The sequence below is a fragment of the Pediculus humanus genome, genomic scaffold (assembly GCF_000006295.1).
Source record: "Pediculus humanus corporis 1103172108279 genomic scaffold, whole genome shotgun sequence".
NCBI classification, from domain to species: domain Eukaryota; kingdom Metazoa; phylum Arthropoda; class Insecta; order Psocodea; family Pediculidae; genus Pediculus; species Pediculus humanus.
Genome location: NW_002987848.1, coordinates 48883 through 69060, shown reverse-complemented (window position 1 = coordinate 69060; position 20178 = coordinate 48883). Strand labels below are relative to the sequence as shown.

Below are 20178 nucleotides of genomic sequence, written 5' to 3'. Positions count from 1 at the left end.
ATGCAAAACCTGTTTGTTTTTTTTTTTTTTTTTTGTTAGTTTTGTTAACTTTGAAAGCTCCGCGGATTTTTATGAAATTTTGCGTTGGGGGGTTGGGGTGGGAGTGGGAGAAGAGAGGAATGATAAGGAAATTTTATAAAATTAAAAAAAAAAATTTTCAAGGTTTTCCCAGGGGAGGAGTTATTGGGCGAGACTCTTTGGTTTCGTTTTATTAAAAAATTAAATTTTATTTTTTTTTTTTTTAGAATAATAATAATAATAATAATGTGTGCCCATTTTTACGCAATTCATATGGACGGTGTCATAAATTAACCTTTTGACCTTTTGACGTTTTTTTTTGCGTTTTGGATTTGTGTCGTTTTTTTTAAAAAAGGAATTTTTAGTTTTTATGAATCTTTTACAAGGAGAATAATTTCCGCTTTCGTTTTCTTTTTTTTGTTTTTTTATTCGTCGGAAAATCGTTTCTTCTCCCCCCCCTTTTTTTTACTGGGAAACGTCACCCCGCAATAAAATGTGACACGATTTTCTTTTTTTTTTTCTCCTTCATTTTTCAATTTTGTGTGACGTTGTGCGCGAAACATCACATTGGATTCGAATTCGGAATTCTTTTTTGAAAATTTTTCGCACGATGCGAAAATCAGGAATAAAGTTTCGAGGGAGCGGGGAAAAATGATGGAGCTTCGTTACTTCCCTCCCCTCCTCCCTCGAAATTTTTTTTTCTGGGGGTAAAATTTCGAAGGCAAAAACCCCCGGAAAAATTGGCACGTTAATGTTAAGTTTCTGTCGCAAAAAAAAAAAATTTTTGAATTTAATCGAACGATAAACAAAATACGATTTATTGCGTGCGAAAACTTTGGGGGCCCCTCCCTTCCCTCCGCTTCCCCCCTCATTCACCCCGTTAAAATAGTTTGGTTGTGCTGTGTTACAAATTGGTAATAAAAAAAAAATAATCTGGAGTACGTTTCATCACAAGTTTTTTTTTTTTTTTTCTCCAGCGCTGGACTAGTTTTTCAGGTATTTAAAAAAAAAAAAAATGGACAAGTGACCTCCGGATAAGTTAATTACTATTAAATATATATCGTTCATCCAGTTTTTAGTCACCTTGATATGGTAGAAAGAGTTTTAGGTACGATATGTGTGACGTGCGAGGAGGGATGTGTAGTAAATGCGATGAAATGAGATGACCAATATGCCGGTGGCAATGACGATTTGTTAATCGCAATGTTTGGATTCAAACCACCGGGTGTGATGATGATGATGATGGGGGAGTAACAAGTTTGATTTTTGCGGGGGGGAAGGGGAATTTACATTTTCGTGATTAAATATCGGTTGAGGACTTTTTCGAATTTCGTAGGGATTTTCTCATATAAATACGCGATGGATACGCAAGTTGTTCAGTGGACTCCTGAAACGCGACGAACACACAAGAGTGATTGAGGAAAAAGCGGTAACGGAGTTAAGCGAGATGGTTAAAATAATAGCTTTGGCATTTTGCGGTCTTTTGGCTGGGGTTTTGGCCGAACCTCCGGTAGGTTACCTTCCACCATCGCAAAGCTCGCTAGCTTTTGGATCGTCTTCGGGTGGTTTTGGTAGCGGTAGGGCATCGTCGTTTCATTCTCACAGAAGTGGATCGAAATCGTTTTCTTACAATTCGCAACACGATGGTGGTTTCGGGTCTGGTGCTGCTGGATTTGGTTCTTTTGTCGGATCTCCGGCCGTGAGCTCTTTCGGAAGCGGTGGTCAATCTGGTTTCGGAGTTTCTCAACAATATGGAGTTCCATCTGTTGGTTCTTCTGGATCCGGTTTTGGTTCTCTTTCATCTGGATCATCTTTTAGATCCGGTTCGTCATCTTTTGGATCTGGTTCATCTTTTGGTTCTGGTTCTTCTTTTGGTTCTGGATCTTCCTTTGGTTCTTCTTCTAGAACTTCTTTTGGATCCGCAGGCGCTGGTGTTGGCAGCGGATTTGGAGTTTCCACACAGTACGGAGCTCCGGTCGTTGGAAATTCTGGTTTTGGAGCTTCTGGTTCTTCTTTCAGAAGCTCAGGAGGATCTTTTGGATCTGGTTCATCTTTCGGTTCATCTTCCCGTTCTTCTTTCGGATCTGCTGGTTTAGGCAGTGGATTCGCTGTTTCTCAAAGATATGGTGCTCCAAGTGCTGGAGCCGTCGGTGCTGGATTAGGCGTTTCCGGTTCTGGATTTGGAAATTCGGGTGCATCCTTTGGATCAAGTTCTTTTGGTTCATCCTCCCGATCTTCTTTTGGATCCGCTGGTTCGAGCAGTGGATTTGGTGTTTCCCAAAAGTATGGAGCTCCATCTGGTGTATCCAGCAGTTTCGGTTCCTCATCTGGTTCTGGTTTTGGAGGATCTGGTTCTGCATTCGGAAGTTCAGGAACATCTTTTGGATCAGGTTCTTCTTTCGGTTCATCTTCTCGATCTTCTTTCGGATCTGCAGGTTTAGGCAGTGGATTCGGTGTTTCACAAAGATACGGAACCCCATCTTTCGGCAGTGCTGGTACTAGTTTCGGATCTAGATTTGGATCAGGATCTTCCAGTTTGTTTGGCTCCGCTGGTTTTGGTAGTGGATCAGGTGTTTCCCAAAGGTACGGAACTCCATCCGCTGGATTCGGTGTTTCTTCAGGTTCCGGATTCGGTGGTTCTTCCGGTTCTGGATTTGGAGCTTCTTCAGGTTCTGGATTTAGTGGTTCCGCCGGTTCTGGTTTTGGTAGTTCCTCCGGTTCTGGTTTTGGAGCTGCTTCCGGTTCTAGATTTGGAAGCGGCTTTGGAGTATCCCAACAATACGGTGTCCCAGGTTTCGGAAACGGTTTTAGTGCTTCTGCTGACTCAGTAGTTTCTCCGGAAGCTTACCTCACCGGAACAGAACCCGGTTTAGCCGTAAGTATCACCGCCGAAAGATGCATTTACATTTAAAACAGCAAAACTTTTTCACTCCCATCTTCTATTCGAATGTAAAATTAAAGGAGCCCGCCAATTACGAGTACACTTACGAAGTACAAGCCGCTCAACAATCCGGCGTTCAATTCGGACATCAAGAAGCAAGAGATAACGAATCCGCCAAGGGGGCTTATCACGTACTCCTTCCCGACGGTCGTACCCAAGTCGTAGAGTATCACGCCGACGAACAAGGATTCCAACCTCAAATTCGTTACGAAGGAACTTCCAACGTTCAATCCAGCGCTGGAGGATTAGAGGGACCTTATTAAATAACATTCGTAAAGGGTCGACAATACACAATCAAATCTAATTGATTTTCAATGGAAAGAAAAAAAAAAAGAAACCTGGAATTCAATTTTTTTTTTAATTTCTCGCAACAAAAAAAAATTAGAATTCCAGAAAGTTGTTTTTCATCATTCTCCAATGTTTAATAATTGTTGGACGTTTCCGGTTTCCATAGAATTTGTTTCACGGCTGGAAATCTAAAACTTTTTTCATTGTAAAATATTTGTTTATACATTTTTTCATATTTATAAATAAAATACGTATAATAATTATCATTATTTATATATTACGACGTCATACGGTTACGTGATCACCGGGTTTTTTGGAACGATCAACTGGAAAAGATTACCGAATAATAAAAAATGAAAAATATCCTTATTTCGCTTCTGTTATCCTTTTCAATTATTTTAAATTGTTGGATTTGTAATCCGTTTCATCGTTTTTCTGTGGAATGATTGATGTCGTCATCTTGGAACGTAAAGGGAAAGAGAAAAGAAAAAGGAAAAGAAAATTGATTTAAATTTACGAATAGTTTATTCGCAAAGGCGATAAATTTTCGATTAATCAATCATTTTAAAAACGGAAATACGTAATCGTATATCGAACGGAAATCATCGTTTCCGATTACGTAACGAATTCATCAAAATTATCGCGTGTTGGTAATTTTTTTTTCTTTTATTTGAACCGAAAATGATGATGATGATGATGATGGCGATGGCGATGGCGGCGAAGATGGCGGTGAAGGTGGTGGTTTAAAGAGCAGTGGCGTAGTAAGTGGCGGCAATACTGGAGAAAAAATTTTTCGAGTTTATTTAAATTTGTGTTAAGGGAAACGAATTTAAAACAATCTCTCGATAATTTATTTTTATTATTATGGAAAAATTTTTCAACTGTCGGAAAAATATATTATGGTTCTTTTAAATAATAATAATAATAATGATGATGATGATGGGGCCGTCGATTATTCGTTGTAACGTTTTTCGAACGCGAAGGAATTGTTTGCTGTTGTTGTTGTCTGGCTGGAATCGATAAAAAAAATTTTAAATCACGTTTTTAACATTTTATATAATTTACGAGTAATTTTTTCACTTCCGCCCTTCCTCTCCCCTCCCCTCCCATCCCCCACCCATTTATTTCATAAAATAAAAAAATTTAATTCTATCGCGTCGAATTTTGTTGTTTGTTGTTTGTCGTTTGTTGACGTCGTTTTGGCAGCGTTTACCAATAACTTTTAATTTTTTTTTTTTTAAACCGGAAGTCAAACGTTTCGTACTCTTTCCTTTTCTCTTCTCCCCCTACCCCAGGTCTTCGTGTAGGCGCACCTGTCCCCCCCCCTCTCTCTCTCTCTCTCTCTCCCTCTCCCTCTCTCCGAATCCTTGTACCCAAGCTTCCTTTGCCAAGGATAAAAAAGCGTTAATGAAAGCAAAAAAAAAAAAAAAAAGCGAAACGGAACGAAACGAAATTTATTTATTTATTTTTATTTTTATTTTTTTTTCACTGGAAAACAATAATAATAATGAAGTGCGAATCGTGCGTGTGTATGTGCGTGTGCGAATCGAAAAAAAAGGGGAGAAAATTCGTCGTGTGATAAATATTCATAACAAACAATTGTTGTAGAAAAAAAAAAATGTCGAACCGTGAAAATTTAAAAAAAAAAACGAAAGAATCGAAGAAAAGAAAACAAACAAATAAATAAATGAATGAAAAAATTTAATTTTGCGGGGAGGTCGAAGAAATTCAGGTGCGGGAAGGGTAAGGGAAAGGGTAAGAGAAAAAAATGGATAGAAGGGGTTTTAAGGGGAAAGGGGAGGAGTCGACGGAGATACGATGAAAAAAAAATGTTTCGTTGCGTGGATGATGATGATGATGATGAATAGGCATTTTAGTTTTTATCTCTCTCTCTCTCTCTCTTTCTCTTTCTCTTTTTGTCCGTTTTTTTACCTCGTCGAGCGCGATTTTTCTTTTTATTATTATTATTATTATTTTAATAATTTCAAACCTGGAGAATTAACCGCGTTCAATTTAAATTCAACGTTTTATAATTAAATATAAAAAAAAAAAATTTTTTCTTTTTCATTTCCTGGAGTTTTTATTTTGGAGAAAAAAAAAAAAATTAAATTTATTTTTTTTACGAAAAGAGCGAAAGTTTTAATTTAAAAAAAAAAAAATAATAATAATAATTACGATTTAATGCGGAGTAAATGGGGGGAGTGAGGAGGGGAAGAGAAGGTGGAAAAGGATGTTAAAGTACGCATTCGATAATGTAATAAGTTTTTTTTTTATTTATGACGAGGGAATCGGAGGGGGGGAGAAGAAAAAAAATTATTTCTTATTGTTTTTTTTTCTTTTTAAAGAATTTCAAATAACAGCAAATAAGTAACCGTAGCAAAAAAAAAATGAATTATTGACGATTTTGTCATCGTCGTCGTCGTCAACGCCGTCATTTTTTTTTTCATTATAAAAAAACGTCAACGTCATTAAATTTTCACCAAACGTAGGTTTTAAATATAAATATACTTTTTTTTTTACCTTCGGTAAATAAAGAGAGAAAGAGAGGGAGAGAGAGTAAGGGAGGGAGGGAGGGGAAGAGAAGGGATTGTAAAGGAAAGATAAAAAGAGATGAGGAGAAAAAATGTAAAAAGGCGGAAAACTGACAGACGGAAAGAAAAGTACACAGAGACAGGTAGAAAAGGAGAGAGAGAGAAAGAATCGGATAATGATGAAGATAAATAGAGAGAGGGAGAGAGAGAGAGAGAAGAGAGCCAGTAAGAAAAGGATAGTGGGAGAGAGAGAAAGAGAGATTCTCGAAACGAATACAAATTTTTTTAATTTTTTTTTTTCTTTTTTTTTTTTTTTAGGTAAGTGAAAATCGAGAAAAAATTAACGGAAAAAAAATTCCAGAAATTTTCAAAGGACGCTCCAGGTAAAGAAATAATAATAATAATATTGTGTAAGGTAAGACGAATATTTTAATATTTCCCACCTCCTTTTCTTCTCTCCTCCTCTCCCTTCCCATTTTTCGTCCTGTCATTTTCCATTACGGTATTCGACAACGTCCGTACGACACCTGGAAAAATTTTTTTTTTTTTTTCGAAATGAATATTTGCATTTGTCGCAACGTAAAAAATTATCATCATTATTATTATTATTATTTCTCCAAAAGGTCATTACAATCGTGTTTCAATTGTTTTTTTTTTTTTTTTTCGTTTTTGATGACGACAAAGATTACAAAAAAAATTATACAATTCAAAACGTCAGCGTGCAAAAAAAAAAAAAAAAAAATTGATTCGTACGAAACGTAAAGGGGGAGAGGGTGGGGGCGAAGGGCGGAGAGAAGAAGAGACAGGAAAAAAAAAATTATAAAAAATAAAATGGGAAGGGTGACGGTGGGAGAAGAGGGGCAGGGAAGGGAACAAAATTCGAAGCGTAAAAAAAGTCATTAATTTGTTTTTTTTTTTTTTTTTTTTTTTTTTTTGGCGGGGAAAATGCTTTCTCGCACGCTGGAGTTTAAAAAAAGGAAAAAAAAGGAAAACAATTTTTTTTCCCTTTTTTTTCCATTTTGAATTTTTTTTTTTTAAATGCTGATTCCAGCCTACCTTTTGCTGCGGTTCATGAAACCGTCATTTCAGTGTATTTCGCACGATAATTAATTGCCTCGATACGGTTTTCTTCTCCATCGTAAATGTTTTTGTTTTTTTTTTTTTCTTCGTTTTTTCATTTTATCGTTAAGGTGTGAAGTATTATCATTATCATCATCATCATTATTATTATTATTCATATTATCACGATTGATAAAAATTCAATCAAGCAAGGGAAAGCAAAAAAACAAATAAAAAAATGCATAACTTTGCTGTCGTTCATGAAAAATCACGAAACGGTTACAAGCGGGTAAATAAAAACAAAAATTCGATAAATCGATAATCGATACGAGATTTAATTAGTCGATTCAATAAGTTAAATAATTTTTTTTGGTTTTGCCGAAAGAAAAAAAGGAAAGGAAAGGAAAGGAAAGGAAAGGAAAGGAAAGGAAATGAAAATTATTATTATTTTGCTAACGTTAAGGAAAGGATTTTTGGCCGTTAGAAAATTTAATCGTCGATTATGAATGACGATGTCCGGGGAGACCGGGTACCGTAATTATAATAAATAACCCCCCCCATTTCCCTCTTTCTCCCTTCTTCCTCCCCTTTGAATTTTATTGAGATTTACTCTCTCTCTCTCTCTCTCTCTCTCTCTCTCTCTCTCTCTCTCTCTCTCTCTCTCTCTCTTTCTCTTTCTCTTTTACGCACTATTGATTTTTATTTATTTATTTATTTGTTATTTACGAGTGACGTCATTTAATTTAAATTCCATACCGGATCGGATTAGGCGCGGCCATTAAGGAAAAAAGAAAAAAATTTACTGCCGCGTTTTCTTAAATAACTAAAATTTTCCTTTCGTGAATGATGATAATAATAATAATAATAATAATAATAATAATAATAATAATAATAATGATAAATTTATAAAAAAGGTTTTTGTGGGGGGAGGAATAAAATCCTATTTTTTTAAAAAGGCGCCGAAAGAAAAATTTAATAAATAATAATAAACAAAGATTTCGCGATGAAATTAAATCTTTTAAAAATTATTATCATTATCATAATCGTCAGAGGCGAAAATTTGAAAAATTTTCTTCCTTCCCCTCCCCGGAAAATATCGGGAAAAATTATTGTGTCGATTAGAACAAGGGTCGTCGTTCTCAAATGGGATTAAAAGATTTTTTTATGACGTCATAAAATTGTAAGAAAACGATGGCAACGTTTCGTCACGGATTGATTTGTATTTAATAAAAAGGAAATCGATTTATCGAAAGATCGATCCATCGATCCATGGATCGATGATGAGAAAGAAAAAATTTTGAAAAGGTTGAAACGCGAATTTATTATTATTATTATTATTATTATTATTATTATTAGGGTTCGGAATTTTTGGAAAGCTTTGAATTTTTTTTTTTCTATTTTCTCGTCAAAAAGTTGGCAACCTTTGGTTTTTATGTAAAAATATACAAATGTTTAAATTTTAGTTCGTTCTTTATCAGCGGTAATAATAATAATAATAATAATAATAATAATGATGATAATAAAAATAGTAATAAAAAGACCTTTTTGTAACCTGGCGATTTGCACGTTCGAAACGTTCGAATGTTTTACGCGACGGCTTTTGTTTTTTCCCGCGGAAAAATTTCAAATCTTGAAAATTCCGGATGTGAATGAATGTAGTTTAAAAAGGTTTTCGTAAACGATAGCAAAAGAAATAGGAAACAAAAGGAAAAATTTTCCAACACGGATACGCAAAACGTATCCGGTTAATTGAACTTCGTAAATAAAAGAAAAAAAAAAATTTGGTCGTTAATTGAGTTTGACCGTTGATCTGTCGGAAAATTTTTTCTACGTGGCAGCAACAACAACAACAACAACAACGTCACCCATTGTTTCGTGAAAAAAAAGTAAGGAAATTATGATAATCCGTTTTCGATTAAATAATCGAAAGGATGTTTTCGACGTTCGGACGGTTTTTTTTTCTTTTTCTTTTTCTCCTTCCTTCTACTTCTTCTTTTCTTTCTCCTTCTTCTTCTTCTTTTTCTTCGCCGAAAAAAATTTTAAAAAACGTTTTTGAATTTTAAAAAAAAATTCATATATATACATATTTTTTTTCTTCATTTTATTTTTCACGGGTGATTTGAATAAAAAGACGACGTTTCCTAGCGGAAACGTCTTGTTGCCTCCTTTTGAAATTTCAAAAAAAAAAAAAAAAAAAAAAAAATTGACTTTAAAAAAAAAAAAAAACGTGGAAAGAGAAAAAGAAAAAATTGTAAAACGTCTTGTAAACATTTTTATGAACTTTCCTTATCGAACGAAAGATTTTTTTCGCGTTACGAAAAAAAAAAAAAAATCGAAATTTTTTTCTCTTTTTTTTGTCTGCTTCCACTGTTATTTTTTTCTCTTCTCATATTTTAAAAAAATAAAGTTTTCTCTCTCTCTTTCTCTCTCTTTCTTGTAATTAAAAAATTTAAATTGGGCGAACGATTTGGGAGGGCGGAGGGGAGAAAAAAATTTCTTTTTGATACAAACGAAAATTTTCTTTTGCTTTTCCGAGTTTTCGTCGTCGTATCTCATTAAAAAAAATTCATTAATTATTGTTATTATTATTATTATTATCATTATCATTAATAATTATTATTATTTGAAATATCAATCGTTGAAATTTTATATCGATTCCGAAATTTATTGTTTGAATTTGCACAAAATTGAATTTATTTTTTTCGTAAATGAAAAAAAAAAAATCGTTGAAGTGAAATTAATGATTATTTGTCGACGTCATCATCATCATCATCATCATCATTATCATCATCATCGCTTTTCCGGGAAAAGAAAAAAAAAAGTCTTTCGAATAAGGAGAAAAAAAAAATTTTTTCTATTTTTTAAATTAAAAGGAAAAATTAAAAATTAAATGTAGTAAAAAATTTAAATTTTATAAACAAAAAGTTAAAAATATTAATAATAATAATAATAATGATGATGATAATAATGATGATGATGATGATAATGATGATAGGATGATACGTTCGGACGTAGCGCGCGCAAAAGTTTGAATTTTTGTGCTGATGTACCTTTTTTTTTTTGTTCGTTCTTTTCTCTCTCTCTCTTTTTTACCATTTCATTTTTTTTTATTTTTTTTTATTTTTATTTTATTTTATTTTTCCGTTCATTTCGTGCCGTTCGTTCGTTCGTTCGTTCGTTAGAGAGTAGTTAGTTGGCGTTCGGTCTTCGACTCAAACGCACGTATATTTTATATTCGCACGCGTCGAAACGTTCGAGCGGTCGTTCAGTGTTCGTCGTTTATTTTTTATCGTTTTTTAATTTTTTTTTTTTCCCCCTTCCTTCGTTTGTTTCTTTTCACCTCTTGTGATTTTATTGTTTTGGTTGTTGTTGTTTGTTCAAACGAAGAGGATTCGCGCCGTTCGAGTGTTGTAAATATTCCAAAAAAAAAAAAAAAATTTTTTTTACAAAATTTTTTTCGCGGTTTGATCACCTAAAAAAAATTGATAATAATAATAATTATGGCCATTAATGATTCGATTTCCGGTTTTTTAAAAATTACTAATAATAATGATAATGATAATAATAATAATTTTTTCTTTCTGCCATTTTTTTTTTTTTTTTTTTTAAATTTTTATGGTGAATTCGGGAAAAAATTTTTTTTTTTTTTCCATTTTATAATTCGTTTTGTATCGAATCGAATCGTTTGTTCGTTTGTTTGTTTGTTTGTTTTTTCGTTCGTTTGTTTTCTCATCGGATAAAATCAATTAATTTAATTTTCTTTCGTTAATATAATTACGAATGTAAATAATTTCATTTGTTGATGATAATAGTACGTGTGCGAGAGTTAGTGCGTAGGTATTTAAAAAAAAAAAACAAAATTGGGGAGACAAGAGAAGGGAGGGGATGGTGGGGGCGGGTTTTGAAATGTTGTCGTAGCAGCAGAAAAAAAGTTTTCCCGAAAGGTATTTTCGAGAAAAAAAAAAATCGATAAAAAAGTCATTTTTTTCGTACTGATACTAAAAGAAAGAAATTTTATTTTATTTTGTTAAGTTTGTAAAATTTGTCGTGTATTTAGATGGGGGATGGTGGGGAAGAGAGGAGTTTGGGGGGTAGTAAAGAAATGAAAGAGCAAAAGGTGTCAGGTTTGATCTTTTTTTTAATTTGTAAGAAACTATCCGTGCGTCGCGGGGATTAAGGAAAATTATCCGTGGCTTAAAACAATGTTTATTCTTTTTTCTTTTTTTTATAACGACGTGGAAGCAGTGATGTTTTTCTTTCCTTTTCCGGTTCGTTCCGTTTCAGTTTAAGCAAAAAAGGAATTTAAAAATAAAAAAATTTTTTTAAAAACATTTTTGGAGAAAGGAAAAGAAAAGAGAAAAAAGAATTTTGGGTTCGGTCGAAAATATTTCTACAAATTAAAAGGAAAGTTATAAGGTCGGCTGTCTCCTCCGGAAAATTTCAAACCCTTAAATTTTCCCCCCAAAAAAAAAAAGAAAGAAAAATTAAAGGATAAATTTTCCACGAGTTTTCCAACGTGTCCTCTAGGAAATGATGATGATGGTGGTGGTGGTGGTGGATAAAAGTTATAACATGTCTTTTACTAACTAACGGAATACGTTATGATTGATGAGGTTATTGAAAATTATCAAAGGACTCGTGGAAAAGGAAAAAGGAAAAAAGGAAAAAAATTTAAATTAATATGACGGAAAATATTTTCCCGGAAAAATTTTTTTTTTGCGAAAAATGTGCTGAATAGAAAAGGAAAACAAAAAAGGACGATCGTAAGATGGTGAGAGAGAGAGAGAGAAAAAGGAAAAGATTAAGGCTAATGGGAATGAAGGGGAAAGAGGGAGGGAAGAGGGTGGAGGAAAAGGAGAAGGAAAATTTATGAAAACGATAGTTATGGCCAAAATTTTCATTTACCGAAAAGAAAAGAAAGAAAGAAAAAAAATCAATAAAATCGTTAAAAGTTTATTTTATTTGTTTATATTTACGTTCGAATGAAAGAAGAAAGAAAAACCCCTGGTCGGTTTCCTTTTTCTCTTTTACCTTTTTTTATTTTCCTTTTAAAATTTTCCTTTTGTTCTTTCTCTCTTATAAGTATTAAGAACATTCGTTAAAACGTCAATAACAAATAAAAAAAAAACATTAAAAGGAAATAATAATAATAATAATAATAAAAAATTTAAAGTTTTATTGAAAAAAGAGTTTAGTTAGATAGAGTTTGTTAGTTAGTCCGTTATTGCATAATAAAATAAAATTTTCCTTTTTCTTCTTCCACGTCTTTTTTTTTTTTTAACTTCATCATTTTCTTTTTTTGTTTTCTTAAGTCTTTCTTTCTTGTTTGACCTTTTTTTGTTGCTTCACGACGGTTGTTATTATTTTTTCATCATCGTGTGTGTTTTTCTCCAACAGTTTTTCGTAGAATAAATTTTCTTTTCTTGCTGCTTTTGCTGTTGTTGTTTGTTTGTTTTAGAAGAGAACCCGTCGTCTGAAACTTTTCTCAGTTCCCGACGGATTAAAAATTTTTTTTGAATTTTAAACGTAAATTTAATAACCGGAAAAAAAAGGCGGTTTGAAAACAAAATGACGAGAAGTGATACCGTATTAAAAGAAAACGTTGCTGTTGTTGTTTTACCATTGGGAACATTTAAAGAAAAACAAAAGAGAAAATGGCGGAGAAGGGGGCGGTTGAAGGGGGGGAGAGAAAAAAGGGAAAAAAGTTTTAAGCTTTTAAAAATAAGGACCTGTAATTATTTTTTTGTGTATTTTCCTGTTGTTTTGTTTTTGTTTTCTGCTGTTGCTGTCGTCGTCGTCTTGTTTAATTCTTATTTTAAGGGCGTTAAAACAAATAATAATAATAATAATAATTTTACATTATCTTTTTTCGTCTGTTGGTTTAGTACGAAAAGATTTTTTTTTTTGCTTCTGACTTTATTTAATAAAGTATAAATATATGACGTCAAAAATTATGTGTTACGTCATCACGTTTTACGAATTTAAAAACGGTTCGTTTCTAAATTTTTTTTCTTTTTCTTCTGCTTTTTTGATTCTGAGAAATCGTAAAATTTGTTTTGACGTCGTCGTTCGGTTTTTTTTTTTCTTTATTCGGTTTGATGTTGTCGTGTGAAGGAAATCTTGACGTTAGTAAATATCAAATCGGTATTTTTGTTATCTATGATTTCTCTCTCTCTCTCTCTCTCTCTCTCTCTCTCTCTCTGTCTCTCTCTCTTTCATGTTTTTATACAGAGAGAAAGAGAGGGAGAGGGGGGTAAAGACGTTTTTGTTTTTAGATTACGTAACGTTTTGAAACGAGGGAAAAAAAATTTTTTATTTTCGTTTCGCGAATTTAAAATAACATTTCCTGTATAATTCCTTTTAATTGATTAAACAACAAACCGCGTTTGTTTTGATTGTTTTAAACGTCGAGCGTGGTGCTGTTTGTTGTTGTTGCTGTTATCGTTGTGTGTTTGTATACGTTATTTGAAAATTTTCAAAACGCGTTCTATTAATTTTTAATTTTTAATTGAATATTAAAAATCCTTTTATTCGATTCGTTAAAAAAAAAATTTTTTTACTTTGCTCATTTATTTTTCGACCTTTGAACTTTGTAAAAGGGATGTTGTTTGCTCGGCGATATCATCATCAATTATTATTATTATTATTATTATTAATTTTTTTTTTGGAGGGGGAGGGAAGAGAGGAGGAGCTTTCAAAAAAAAAAATTTTCCAATTAATTATCCGGTTGTACAAGTTGTCGAACGTGTAATTAGTCCTGTCATGTTGTTGCCTTATCGGAAATCGTTTGATTTGTTTAATCCGCCTCTCCGTTTGTAGAGTTTGTTGTTGTTGTTTGCGCTAGAAATTTTTTTTTTTTTCCAATCTTTTTTCTAATAATTAATTTCGAGTTTTTTTTTTTTTTTTTTGGTTTCTCGTTAAGGATCCAAAAAAAAAAAAAATTTGATGAAGGAAAAGAGAAAAAGGGAGAGAGTGAGGGAGGAATGGAGGGGGGGTAAACAAACCGGATATGATGTAAAAATTATAAAAATGGTTTTTTTTTGGTTGTTGTTGTTTGTTTCAAAACTATCCCGTTGAAAAAATGAAATTCCCGATTCCAGTATTTACGTTTCGGTGGGGGGGAATTATTTTCTGTCGATAATAAAACGATTTCATCGATTAATAAAATTTCTTTTTTCCACCTCCTCCCTTTTCCCCGCCCCTACTCCGTAAAAGAATCGAAAAAGGGGGAGGAGGGAAAAAACAGAAGAAAAACGGGAAGAAAAAAATAATAAAAAATAAAAATTTTAGCCCCGAGTTTTATTTTATTTTATTATTTTATTTATTTTTCGTCACCCTTTAGGTATTCCAGACAAAATGGGGAGAAGGGAGGGAGGGAGGGGGAAAAGGGGAAAAAATTTATTATTATCATTATTATTATTATTCTATTTTTCCTTTTTTTTTTTATCGAAGAGAATTAAAATAAAATAAAAATTATTTGGAAAACGTTTTTTTTCTTTCTCCCTGTTTTGTATTCTTGGTGCAAAAAAAAAAAAGGAAAGAAAAAAAAAACGGTCCTGTTATTAACGTTCGTTTTACTCGAACGTGAACGAACGTATTTAAATATTATACGTATTTCGACCTAGTTTTCTACCCCCTCCCCTCCCCCAAAGAGAAATCAAGAAAAAAATTTTTACGATGTTCGTTTTATTAAATAATTTTAAATCATCATCATTACTATTTGTTTATTAATTATTGTTAATTGTAATCAAAATTTATTATTATTATTATTTCAATTTCTTCCCCTACACCCCCCTAAAAAAAAAATTGATTATGATAATAATAATAATAGTAGAGAATTTTTTTGTTTATTTTTTTTCGTGATCATCCGATTCATTTTTCACGATTTTTTTTTTTTTTTTTTCATTTTCAAGATGGAAAGAAAATTTTCGATTTTTTAGAAAAAAAAAAAAAATTTTTTTTCATCCTTCCGAGGGGGGGGGAAAGAACAAACAATAAATCACGAATGTAAAATTTTCGTAGAGGGTTGTTATTCGGGGAGGATTATACTCGTAATTTTTTTTTTTTTTTTTTTACATTTTATCGAATGGATTTAAAATTTATCGATTATCGATCGATTATTATTACGATTTTTTTTACTTTTCTTTCCTTTTTCCGGGCGGTTTCGGGGGGGGGAAAACCCGGTGATTAGTTTGGCGTCGTCTGTAAAGGTCATTCCTTTTTATTTTTTATCTTATCTTTCCTTTGTCAGATTTTTATTATGAATCCATTTTTGATTACGAAAAAAAAAAGAAAATTGATTTTTTTTTTTTGCGTCCGGGATAAATTAATTACGATTTTTTTTTTGTTAATCAAAGAGATATGCTCCCCACACCTGGTAGGAGGGGAGCGCTTGTCTTCTTTCCCGGAGGGAGGGGCTCTCGTGGGAGTTTTAACTTGCATTTCAGCCTCAAACCCCCCCATCCTGAGCCAGAACTATTAGGTCCGCACTCGCGAGAGTGGGAATCCCAATTGAGGAATATCCTGGTACTTCCCCTTTTTATCCTTCGAGAGACATTCCCGGTCTGTTACCATCGTTCCGGAGTCCCGAATCCCGTTTGATCGTTGTTTTGTTTTCCTATCACCTCGCAGTTTCCCTTTTTCCCTTTTTTAGATCAAGTACCCAGTTTCATCCTTTCGGAATAGGGATCGGGGCATTTCCAACGCCTCGACAGGGTGCTGGGTCACGTATTCCCTCGATGTAGGTACAGGACAACCTGAAATCGATCTCCTATTCCCAGGATATAAACTCTCAATTCTGTGATTTTTTCGGTATTAACGCGGTAACCCAAGCTTCCCCAAGATTTACCCCTAACGGACGCCTAATCAAAGTGGGAAATCCAATCACGGAATCCCCTCCCCGGGGGATTCCCCCCAATAATATTTTTCAAAAAATATATATATTTGCCGTACTTTCACGAAAGTTTAATTTTTTTTTCAATTTTTTATTTTATTTTATTTTTTCTATCGTGATTTTCGTTAATCTACCAAAGTTTATTTTTTATTTTTTTTTAATGGTTGGCATTATTGTTTTGCTCTCTTACTCCTCCTCTTTTTTTCGCGACGAAAAAGACTAAGAAAAAAAAAAGACGAAATGAATTTTAATAAAGTAAATTCTTCGGTTAACTTAAAAAAAAAAAAAAAAAAAAAACTGGAGACTTATTAAATCCGGTTCATTTAATTTTATTTCATGTTTTATTTCCTCCCTCCCCCCGTCTTTCGTCTTTTTTTATAAATTTTTTTTTGTTTTTTAATTTTCCCGAGAAAAAAAAAATAAAAAGAAAAGGTAAAACGAAAAATCTTGTTTTGTTCGAGAGAGAAAATAAAAATAAAGAAGAGGGAATGGAGGGGGAGGGTGAAAATGGGGAGTAAAAAAAATGTTGAGTTGCCAATTTCCTTTTAAAAAAAAAATAAAAAAATAAATTTTATCACTTTTAAGTAATTGATAACCGAGTAGAGACTAGGGAAAGAGAGAGAGAGAAAAAAAAAACTTTTAAGGTTTTTACGTTTTTATTATTATTATTATTTTTTATTTCGGTGTGTGCATTATCATCACTTCGTGGTCGTCGTGGCGGCGGCATCCATGGTCGTCGATTTTTTCGGTAAATCGATTCCCCGCCCCCCGCCTCCTTCCCTTCCTCCCCCGCAAAAAAAAAAATAAATAAAAATAATTGTCGCTGTTGTCGGAGTGATTTTGTCTTCTTTCTGTCTGGGGAATTTATTTATACTAAAAAAATGATGTATAAACGTAATAATTTATTACTCTCTCTCTCTCTTTCTCTTTCTCTCTCTTTTTTATTGTTCTTTCTTAATATTTTCTCTCCTTTGAAAAAAGAAAAAAAATTTCAAGATTTTTACGTTGGGGCGAAAAAAAAAGATTATTAATTTTAATTGATTAATTAATTAAAAAAATATTTTTCTACGAGGAATCGAATAAACGTCACGACGTCACACCGTCTACGTCATAACCAACTACGTCATAATCGTCATCAATCATCAATCATAATCATCATCATTCCTATTTTTCATAATGTCACATCACCTTGGGATTAATAGAATCGCTCCCGGATTTAAAAAAAAAAAAAAACAAAAAAAAAAATTTTTTTTGTTATTTTCCCATGTGACGTCACTACCGGATTATTATTATTATTATTATTATTATTATTATTATTATTATTTAATTTATTTATTATTAAAACGTGGAATCAGAATTTTTTTTTGTTTTGACGACGCAAGAGTATTGATTTCAATAAATAAGGGGAAAAATGATGGATGAATGATGATAATTATAGATTTGGAAAGTTTTTCTCACTCTTTGTTTGTTTGTTTGTTTGTTGTTGTTTTTTATTGTTTAAATATTATCTTTGTAAATGTTATAAATAATAATTCGGATGGATATTTATTTACAATAACAACAATAACAAAAACAACGTTAATTAATTGTCTCAAATTAATTAATTAATATTTATATCGCGTCGAAATTTTATCATTTATTTATTTATTTTTTAAACCGACGTATCGATATATCGATCGATAGATCGATTACAAAGTTTTCTTTATTCGTATATATATATATATATATATATATATATATATATATATATATATATATATATATATACAAATATAAATCTTATCGAGGACTCAGGGGAGTACTTAGAATTTTAATTTATTAATTTTTAAAAATTTTATAGAGTTATTTATAATGCTATAATGAGATTGTTGCCGCTGTTGTTTGTTGTTGTTGTTGCCGCTGTTGTTGCTGACGTCATTAGTTTCGTAAAAATCGATTATTTATTATTATGGAATCGACGTCCTTAATTGGTTAGGTGTGTTATAAATAAAAATTATCGGAATGGAAAAAAAAAAAACATTTTGCAAACTTTATGAATTTTCTTTTTTTTTTGTGTGTGTGACATTTGCTGCGGCGGAGTCAACCGCAACAAAAATTTGCTCCCGTTCGTTGTTTACATCGTGTGTGCGTGAGAGAGAGAGAGAGAGAGAGAGAGTTGCCGGTAGCAAATTTTTTAAACCGTCAGACTAAATACGCGCGTCGTGTAGAATTCATTTTAAAATTTTTTTAAAGTCGGTCGAAAAAAAAAAAGAAACCGAGGATATGGTTTCGATTATTATTATTATTATTATTATTATTATTATTATTATTATTATTTCTTTTTTAGTTTCCGTTTCCGGTACAAATTCCCCCGAAATAAAAAGGAAAGAAAAAATTTCGACGAAGGATTGTTTAAACACATTAAACGAAATTAAAATTAAATAATTGAATAACGCGCGCGGAATAATTTTTTTTTCTTTTTTTTTTTTTTTGTTAGGAAAGGGGGGGAAGTCGGCGGGGGGATGGTAGACGGAAGGTGGTCGACGGGGGAGGGTGGGAAATGGGGGGAGGGCTCAGCGGCGGCGGCGGTTTGTATTCGCGTTTTTTATTTGCTTTGAACGTAATTTCATTTTTTTTTTACTTTTATTTTATATTTTATTTAATAACGTTTTTTCAGGTATTTTAATTTTTTTTTTTTCGGGGGGAAGGTGGGGAGGCGGGGGTAAAAGTAAATATAAAGTATAAACCCGTTGCCGAATAAAAAAACGTTACAAAAGGTTTGGTTAAAAATTAAAAAAAAGAAAAAAAAATTATGAAATTATTAAATGTTTCGTATTAATTATTCATTACTCGTGTGTTTTCCGTTTTTCCTCTCTCTCTCTCTCTCTCTCTCTCTCTCGCTATTTTCCATCTCGCTTTAACTCTCTTTGACTTTTTTTTGGGGGGGGGGAAGGTAACTGTTCGAAATTATTTTCGTTAGTTTTTAGGTCAATAATAATAAATTAAATATTCGAACGGAGATAAATATAATTTTATTAATATATAAGCGTGTGTGCACGTGTGTGGAAAAGAAAATCCGATACGGAATTATAAAAAAAAAAACAATATGGCGTCCGATGACGATGACGATGATGATGATGATGATGATTAAAAACGTCGCTTTATTTTTATTATCGAGTTTTCGATTTAAGAAAAAAAAAAAAAACAAATTTTTTCCTGTCGTTTTTTCAAGATTGATCGAGAGGTAGGGGAAAGAAAAAAATGGCGGCTACAAAGAGATTATTACTATTATTATTATTAGATGATTGAAACCGTGTGCGAAAATGAAAAAAAGAAAATGTAAATAAGAAAGTTTTTTTTTTTTTTTGTTAATTTTTATCGATGTCGTTTCAAATAAAAATTTTCCCTTTTTTTATTAATAATTTCTTTTTAAAAAAAAATACACTTTGAAAAGTATAAATCGATAAAACGTCAAAAACAAATTTTTTTTTTTTTTTGAAAATTTACAACTCGAAAAGTTTTCGGTTGTAATAATAATAATAATGATGATGATGATGATGATGAAGAGAACGATAATCTTCGTGTCAAAATAAGACGAATAATCGTTAGGAATGACAATAATAATGATGATGATGACGACAACGATGATGATAACTTTAAGAATTTTCTTTAATTTGAATCTGAATAATTTTTTGGGGGGATGAGGGCGGGGCCGGGAGCGCTAGGAGGGATAAAAGGTCGAAAGTAGGTTCGTTGCCTTTAGTAAAAACTTTTTAAAAAATTTTTCATTCTTGGAAAATTATTATTATTATTATTTTAAATAAAAAAACGACAACGAAAACTATTTTTTTGTTTTCTCCTTTTATTTTAATGGGAATAAGACGAAGGGGAGGAGAGAGAGGAAGGAAGGAAGGGAGGGAAAAAGGAGGAAAGGGAATAGGAAATGGTGAAGAGGAAACTTTACAACAGGAAAAGAAAACTTTCGGAAAAAAAAAGAAAAGAAAAAGAGTAAATGAAAAAACTTGAGAGAAAGAAATTAAAGCTAATTTTTTGTTTTTTTTTTTGGTTGTTGTTGTTGTTGTTGCTGCTGCTGTTGTTGTTTTTATGTTTTTTCATGTATTAAACATTTTTATTTTTCATTAAATAAATTAAATTTCTGTCGGATTTTTAATTTAATTTTTTTTTCGGAGGAGGAGGAAGGGACGAAGAAAAAGGAAAAGATAGTGTGAGAGAGAGAGAAAGATGTAGAGGGGAAGGTGAGGGGAGGGAGGTGTTGGAGTAAGGTCAAAAGTCAAATACAGCATCAGCAGTAGCAGCAAAAAAAACCGTTTAAAAAATTTATTATTATTATTATTATTAATGTTTGTAAATTTATCATACGTACAGGATAAAAAAAAAAAAATACTATTAACCTTCTTTGACCTCTCCCGTTTTTTTTCATTAAATTTTATTTTTCTTCTTCTTCTTCT

At 32.0% G+C, this 20178-nt stretch overlaps 1 protein-coding gene across 1 annotated transcript; it reads left to right on the top strand.

The window, feature by feature from the left end:
• Positions 1 to 1465: 1465 nt before the first annotated feature.
• Positions 1466 to 3222, top strand: Phum_PHUM507360 (Pupal cuticle protein 20 precursor, putative; the record flags this gene model as incomplete). Its single annotated transcript, XM_002430966.1, has 2 exons — positions 1466 to 2848; positions 2980 to 3222. 2 exons carry the CDS (start codon positions 1466 to 1468, stop codon positions 3220 to 3222), a joined length of 1626 nt encoding a protein of 541 aa, XP_002431011.1.
• Positions 3223 to 20178: the final 16956 nt, after the last annotated feature.